At 41.7% G+C, this 8401-nt stretch overlaps 1 protein-coding gene across 2 annotated transcripts in view; it reads right to left on the bottom strand.

Moving 5' to 3' along the window:
• Positions 1-2852: 2852 nt before the first annotated feature.
• Positions 2853-8401, bottom strand: part of LOC138514434 (zinc finger protein 271-like) — a 49294-nt gene continuing 43745 nt past the window's right edge. For both annotated transcript variants that reach the window (XM_069629947.1, XM_069629948.1), the window contains one exon: positions 2853-7639. In XM_069629947.1, the coding sequence (XP_069486048.1) occupies positions 5745-7262 (1518 nt within the window). In that variant the 5' untranslated portion in view covers positions 7263-7639 and the 3' untranslated portion in view covers positions 2853-5744. The remainder of the gene's footprint in view (positions 7640-8401) is intronic.

Genomic DNA, 8401 nt, shown 5'->3' with positions numbered 1-8401 from the left:
CCATTGACTTTACTAGTCTTAAATTCTGAACAGAACCAGTACAAACCATCATATTGTGGACGTACTGGCTGGGGCAATTCGATTGCCCTGGGGTCTGTTAGTCGAGGGGGCACGTCTCCATCCCCCCTGATCGAGTTTTGGCTGGTGGCAGTGGATACTACTTTTTATATTCTACCGCAAATATTTTCCTATGGGATTTCCCATTGTTTTAGGCTACTATCTTTATTTAATTAGTTACGGTAGCCTCGAACATACCGCTGGTTTATTTAATTAATATTTATTCTCCGGTTGGTATTTTTTGCCAAAACTTGATTCTAAAATGGCGTTTGTGTTCTCTTCTGTGATTCCAACCCAAGTCGAGCCCTTTGTTCCACTTTTTGGCGGGCTTCTCCACAGAAGCCCTCCAAAGTGGTGCCACTCTGTCTGGGGTACTTAGGAGGGGTGGAGGGGAATTTAGGCACCCTGGACTGAGTTACCTAGGCAACTCAAGTCACACTCCGTCCTGATTGGCCCAAGTGGTGAGCCGGCCGGCTCACCACTTAGCATGTTTGAGTGACAGCTAGGCTGAGTGAATGGGGGTTTTCTGCATAAAAGCAGGGCTTTGGGGACTGGAACTTCAGAGGTCGCCACAGGACCTAAGAATCCGACGAGGGAGAAGCAGAGCCGACCTGCCACAACACCACCACCGGTGGAGCCCTGCTGGACCGCCTCACCACTTTTCCCAACGACAGAGGAGATCTCCCGCTGGAGAGTCTTCTTCCTTTGACTGGTGGGGATAACCAGTTTCACCGTCTTTTCGCCTTCCCGACGTACCTCGTGGCCGCCTTGCCTGTGCCAAGCACCCCGGCAACCGGGATACCACGTTTTACCACAACCGCGAAACAAAGGTACCACCTTTAACCGGAAAACTCTGCGGCTGGTTTCTACCCTGGTAGTGCAACGACCTTCATCTTTCCTCCAAGTCGAGATCTTCTCTTCCCCTGGACGACGGCGCGACTTGCACCCACTACCAGGAACAACTGCCACCGCTGGAGGATCCTTCCCACTTAAGGTACCGTGTCCCGCCTGGCTTCCCTTGCTACCGACTGTACGGGGTAGATTTAGCCCCCGGCTTTCGAACCTGGGTTAGCCTGGCACACCCGGCTAAACTTTCCTAAGCCTCTCTAAACCCTTTCTGAACCCTCTGCAAGACTTTCTAAGCCTAGTGTAACTGTGTGATCTTGGGCGCATTTGTGCTCTGCTCTCTCTAAGAGGGGGCCCAGCCTTTGGACTTTGGCTCACCAGTGACTTTTGCTCTTCTGCTTGCTAACAGTGTTCCTGAATCTTAGAGTGGTGTACCTTTCCATATTCTGCCTTTTTCCCTCCCTTTCTCAGAAACTTATTGGAGTGCCATCTAGTTAAGCGCTCACCTCTGTATGAAAATAAGTGGTGTTTACTGTGACTTATCTGATAAGGAAAAAGGGGTGTACATATTACAATAGTAACTGTGTTTAGAATATTTTACAAGAGTGCTGGAGTGTTTCAAACCGTGTGTTTTTAAATAAATAATTATATACTTTGATACCAAAGCTCTGGTCAGTGTTTGCTTGTATTATTGTATCTGAGTGCCTATTTGTGTATACTTTGCATACTGCCTAACTCTTCTTGAGAGAAGTCTGGCTGCTCAGCCACAGCTACCAGGTAAATCTGGGTGGTACAGACTGCTACCAAGTGGGTTTACTGCTAACACCTGTAGTCTTAAATCTTTTGAACTGCACAGGTTTCTGCCTAACAGTGAGTTTACCGGCACCCTTGTTTTCAGACCAGCAAACTTGTAACAAGGCCCTATGTCTCTATAACTTCAATACTGTCTTTGATCATGTGTGTATGATTAAATGATGCCTCACCAACTGGGACATTTTTAAAAAAATGTTTATTAAGCAGAAAATATGATCCTACTGTAAGAACAATTCATCAGTTGCTACGAACATTTCCTGATTGGTGGCAGACTCACAGAGAGCTAAGCCTACAGGCGCACGTTTTGCACCTCCAGTGCTTCTCATGGGGTAAATGTATGAAAAGGTGCAGAAAACAAATGTTTATCCTACTAATGACAATACTAGGAAGGAATTGTTAAATAAAACAATAGGAATTGGATAAATTGCTAAGTGACTGTAGAGCAATACAACTGCACCCAAATATCATTTCTCTTCTGACTGTGAGAAATATTAATCGAAATATAAATCTCAAATAAGACAATCACATTTCTTAGCAAATGACGAATATTCAAAGTCCAAAATCCAATAACTATGAAGCAGGGCTCAGAAAATGTACTAACCCACTTGCATTGGCTAGTAGTCTTTATGCAGGGCGAGTACCATTTGCATGATACTCGCCCTTCCTGGCAAGTATAGGGATGTTAGAAACTTATTTTTCATTTACTGCAAACACACTTTGTTTCCGGTAAATTGAAAATACAGGTTTCACAGTGCATGCTTGATAGCTCTGCATCAAATATGAAGTGTGCTTATGGTGACATGCACCACTTTACAAAAAGCACAGGTAAATATTTTGTCACCAGCCACCTTGGGGCAAGTGCATTTATCATAGGTCAAGTATGTAAACTAAGGAACTCACCCTGCAGGTCTAGTGGGATTTCTAAGAATTTGCAAGGCCTGTGAAGACACTAGAAAATATAGTTTGAATAATAGTTTGTAAGAAGCAAATGGGAAAAAACAATGACAGTTTCAAACAACGCTAACTTCCCTTTAACAGTTTTTTTTCAATCATTTTCATAGGTTTTTATTAGTGCAACTAAACCATAATGTCCCTTTAACAAAGAATTTTCACTGAATAAATAAATAGTCCAATGATTTATAGAACTTGCACCTTTTATACCACACAAAGAAATTAGTACAGGGCAAACCAAATTACAACACTTTCCTTTTATTCTACACATAAATCACACTTCACGTAGTGCCGGTCTGATAAGAAGGTTTAGTAACTTTAGCCTCCAAAAACAGCAGTGCCCAAGTTAGGAGATCTAAGTTGTGGATGTTTTGAACATCTGATTTGCTCATGTCAAAACGTTTTATGAATGTCTCCATAGATCATGGATTTGCTTGAAAGTCTTCTGACATTTAGAACATGGATATGACCTCTCCCCTGTGTGATGTTTTGTGATGTAGTAATATGTCACACGTTTGCTTGAAAGCCCTATCACATTCAGATCATGGTATGGTAATGTTTATTTGTAAAGCGCCCATACACAAGGCAGTGTTTCAAAGTGTTCAAGGAGGGAGGGAGCAAGGCAAAAAACAACAGTCATTTGGAACTCTAGAATTTCTGAACGAAACTAGTCTGCACAGGCAGAGTAAGTGCATCAAATGCAATTAACAGTGTAGATAACAGCAAATAGGTCTGGTGACGATTCTGTAGTTTTTCCAAGTGCATTGAGGGACCACCATGCAAGGAGGGGAGACAGGGAGATAGATAGGCGATCTTCAAGGCATGGTACGTTCAGATCGTGCAAGTGCACAGACGGTACAGGGGGGGACAAGTGGAGGAGGGGGGTCCAAGTGCACCGAGTCACTCAGAAACTGGGGTAAGTGCTGAGAGATGTCACTCTGATGGGTCATTGACCAAGTGCAGTAACAATGAGGCAAGGATAGAGTGGGGAGAGAGGTTAGCAGGATAGAGGGAGAGAGATGGAGGAGCAGAAGAGGAATGTCTTAAGGAGTTTCCGGAACTTAAGGAAATCAGGCTCAAGACAAGAGGGCGGCAGGGAGGCTGTTCCAGAGGGAGGCCCCTGCTGAGGATGAAGATTTCCCTCCAAATCTTTGCTTGGAGAACCGGCTCACACGCAGAAGGTTGGAGGCAGATGAGTGGAGCGCTCGGGAAGGACAGTATTTAGGTAGGCATTGTTGCAGATAGGTAGGTCAGAGGCCCCAGAAAGCCTTGTTGATTTTGCATCATGCACATATCCTCACCCCAGTGTGATTCCTCTGATGCATCAATAAATGACTTCACCTTAAAGGGCCCATGACATTCAGAACATGTCTGTGATTTCCCCCAAGTGCATCACAAGTTGATTATTTTGTGTGAAAGCCTCATCACGTTGGACATACATATGGTTTCACCCCCAGTGTGTTTTCCCTGCTGTCACATTTGATCTCTGATGTATGAAAAGATTACAGATGTGTGGAAAAGCCAGTTGACAATGAGTTTTTCTTGATGATATGCGCTCTATACACCGAGCCATTGTGTAATTTGAGGAAAGCCGGTTGATAGTTGATAGTAGTTGATAGTTGTGTGAACAGCTCCACTGAAAATGTCTTGGTGCTTTGGTGTGCCGGTCGAGTAATTGTTCTTTTATGAACATAAGGAACGGGCAATATTGCCATGCCTCTTTGCTCGCATCAGACACACACTGGAACACCAATAAAAGGCTTCAAAATACTGACTAGTGTATTGCAGTTTGAGTCTTCTCAGCGCAAATGTTTTTGGTGCGGGCAGGCACACCTGACATGTCCTGGAGCATGAACATATAATGAACACCGTCTCATTAGGGGGAACTGAAGACTGAGTCCACATACAAGCATTTATTTGTCTTAGTCCTGATGAAGGTTATGGTCAACTATCGTATGAAGTGGCACAAGGGATTTAGGTGCACCCTGTAATTACAGGCCAAAACACGAAGTGTCGTCATGGTTTGAAAAATCCCCTTAAATGACATAGGATGTCTGAGAGAGTACAATACGTACCACAGAACAAGACAAAAAGGATTGTTGGTGTGCTATGCTGAAATATGAGTTAGACATTGATCTGCAAGGCATTAACAGTATTGTGTTTTAGATTGATGTTAAAAAAGGGTTCTCTATTTTTTTTTTATTCTGAAATATTCGTAATGGATGTATTTTGGTATTCATTTTTTTAGCATGAGTGTACTAATCCCTAGATACTTTTCTATGAGACAGGAGGTTTTGTTAATGAAAAGATGCATTTATTGTCAAACCTGTTTAGAATGCAACGTTTATTCTGTTTATATCGGGTCGTCTACAATATAACTGGTGATTGCTTATGCTTCTTAACTTGTGTCACAATCCATTCTAATAAATCAGATGTCTAGGTGGGGTCTCCTACTACTCTTTTAGTATATATGTACTAGTACCCCATCTTTAGTAGGACCTTAGAGAGATTGACCCCTTGGAAATATAGTCAAAAGATGACTTCACCTTGAAAGATGTATTACTTTCAGAACATGTCGATGGTTTCTCCCCAGAAATATTTATCGGATGTATCACAAATTGATTGATTTGCTTGTAAGCCTTATCTCATTGAGGACATGAACATGGCTTCACCCAGTATGATTTATCTTCTGTATGAATAGTTCAGTTTTGCTTAAAAGACTTATCACATTCAGAAAATGCATGTTTCCCCCCAGTGTGATTCATCTGATCAGTAGATGACTCTTAACACTGAAAGAGTTATTGCACTCAGAACACATATATGGTTTCTCCCGAGTGTGATTTCTCAGAGTTAACACTAAACTATGCTTTTCCTTGAAAGCCTTATCACATTGAGTACATGCATATGGGTTCCCACCAGTGTGTTTTCTCTGATGTCACATTTGATTTCCCTATTGCTTGAAAGATGTATCACATTCATAACTTGTGTATGGTTTCACCGCAGTGAAATTCCTGTGATGTATCACAAGTTGATAAGTTCTCTTGAAAGCCTCATCAAATTCAGAACATGCATGATTTCTATCTGGTGCGATTTCTCTGATGTAACACTAAACTTTGTTTTACCTTGAAAGCCTTATCACATTCAGAACATGCAAATGGTTTCTCCCCAGTGTGATCCCTCTGATGCATCACAAGTTGATCGTTTCGCTTGAAAGCTTTATCACATTCAGAACATGCATATGGTCTCTCCCCAGTGTGATTTCTCTGATGTCGTAATAGATTTGGCTTTTGCTTGAAAGACTTATCACATTCCGAACATGCATATGGTTTCACCCCAGTGTGATTTCTCTGATGTCGTAATAGATCTGGTTTTAGCTTGAAAGACTTATCACATTCCGAACATGCAAATGGTTTCACCCCAGTGTGATTCATCTGATGCATCACAAGTTGAGAATTTCGCTTGAAAGCCTCATCACATTCAGAACATGCATACGGTTTCTCCCCGGTATGATTTCTCTCATGTCGTAAAAGATCTGTCTTTCGATTGAAAGACTGATCACATTCCGAACATGCATATGGTTTCACGCCCGTGTGAGTCCTCTGATGTTGTAATAGATCACCATTTTGCTTGAAAGACTTATCACATTGAGGACATGCATATGGATTCTCCCCGGTGTGGATTCTCTGATGTATTACAAGTTGATAATTTTGCTTGTAAGCCTTATTACATTCAGAACATGCATATGGTCTCTCCCCAGTGTGATCCCTCTGATGTATCACAAGTTGATAACTTCGCTTGAAAGCCTTATCACATTCAGAACATGCATATGGTCTCTCCCCAGTGTGATTCCTCTGATGTATTACAAGTTGATAATTTTGCTTGTAAGCCTTATTACATTCAGAACATGCATATGGTCTCTCCCCAGTGTGGATCCGCTGATGTATCACAAGTTGGTCACTTCGCTTGAAAGCCTTATCACAATGAGAACATTTATATGGTTTCACCCCAGTGTGATTCCTCTGATGTTGTAATAGAGCACCATTTCGCTTGAAAGAGTTATCACATTGAGGACATGCATATGGATTCTCTCCGGTGTGGATTCTCTGATGTACTATTAGTTCTCCCTTTTGCTTGAAAGACTTATCACATTCAGAACATGCATATGGTCTCACCCCAGTGTGATCCATCTGATGTATCACAAGATGATCGTTTCGCTTGAAAGCCTTATCACATTCAGAACAAGCATATGGTCTCTCCCCAGTGTGATTCCTCTGATGTATCACAAGTTGTTCATTTCGCCTGAAAGCCTTATCACATTCAGAACAAGCATATGGTCTCTCCCCAGTGTGATTCCTCTGATGTATTACAAGTTGTTCATTTCGCTTGAAAGCCTTATCACATTCAGAACATGCAAATGGTTTAACCACAGTGTGATTTCTCTGATGTTCCAATAGATCTATTGTTTCTTTAAAAGTCTTGTCACATTCAGAACATTTATGTTCTTTCTTTTCGGTGTGTAATCTCTGATGTTGCCATACATGACCTGTTTCACTGAAAGTAGCTTCATATTCAGAAAATTCAATATGTACCTCCATTGTGAGGATGTTATTTTTAAATCGCGATTTCTTTGTAATGAGCTCCTTGTGAAATTTAAAATATGTATCTAATGATCTTAATCCCTCTGTTGGTCCAGAATGTCAAGAATGAACCTCTGTCCTCGGCCAGAGCAGGCAAGTCTGACAATAGACGTCCAGAGTATGGTATTTAGTCTGTGGTTATATATTTTGGGCTATAATCATTGTCAGCTGCCACTGGAACATCAACTACTACTGTCTAGCACCACAGTAGGGGTGCCATTGATTCTGAAGCATCAAGTCCAGAGTTGGAGTTGAGCGCCTTTTTCATACTGAATGTGCTAACCTTTTTTTTTATACAGAAAATGCTTTTGAAAACATTTCACTGTGTCCATGCCCTGTTTGAAGAGAAATGAAAAACAGGATTAGTGTTCCTTAAGCGACATATGCATATTTTCTGTTTTAAAAAGCATATGTGAAATGCAAACAAGCATGTCATAACTTATAAAAACTGGTTTAATGAAATCCTGAAATACTACTGTAGTGTATAGAGTACACTGGGTTAAATGAACAGAGTAACTCGTCCTAAATATCATGAAAAGGATTACCATAGAAATCACTAAACATGTGACCTATTGACCATTCCCACATCATCCTTTGAAGCAGAAATCAATAAAGGTGTGACCCAATTATACCACAGCCAGGATTAACACAATGTGGTGAAGTGCAGTCACTGAAATCTGTAAAATGGCCAACCTGTCAATCGAGCAAGTGCTGGTTGTGGTCAGCTGACTAGCTCTACGGTGCACAGAAAAGATGGTGGAACAGGAACAAAGAGGAAAGGAAAGGAAAGGTAATAATGTGAGGCATAGACATTTTGCTGAGTAACTGCCTCAATACCTGCAGTCGAACCATAACTTCAAGGAGTCCTACAGACGCAGACGTTGCGAGAGGAGGAAAGAAGTAAATCTCAAATGTAGTCATTCACAAATTCTGCCTGCACCCGATGGCAGTCACGTTTTGGGGTTAGAATGAGTGGAAAGAAAAGAAATTCAGACACAGAGCCTGTAGCGGAGGAGGGGATGTCGAGGGCTGCGATGGGGAAATAATGGGAGAAAACTATAGCAATATTCTATTACATTTTGAAGAAGATCCTCCCA

The sequence above is a fragment of the Ambystoma mexicanum genome, chromosome 12 (assembly GCF_040938575.1).
Source record: "Ambystoma mexicanum isolate Mex_15411 chromosome 12, UKY_AmexF1_1, whole genome shotgun sequence".
NCBI lineage: Eukaryota > Metazoa > Chordata > Amphibia > Caudata > Ambystomatidae > Ambystoma > Ambystoma mexicanum.
The sequence above is the reverse complement of the archived record's forward strand: the minus strand, read 5'-3'. Positions and strand labels throughout refer to the sequence as shown.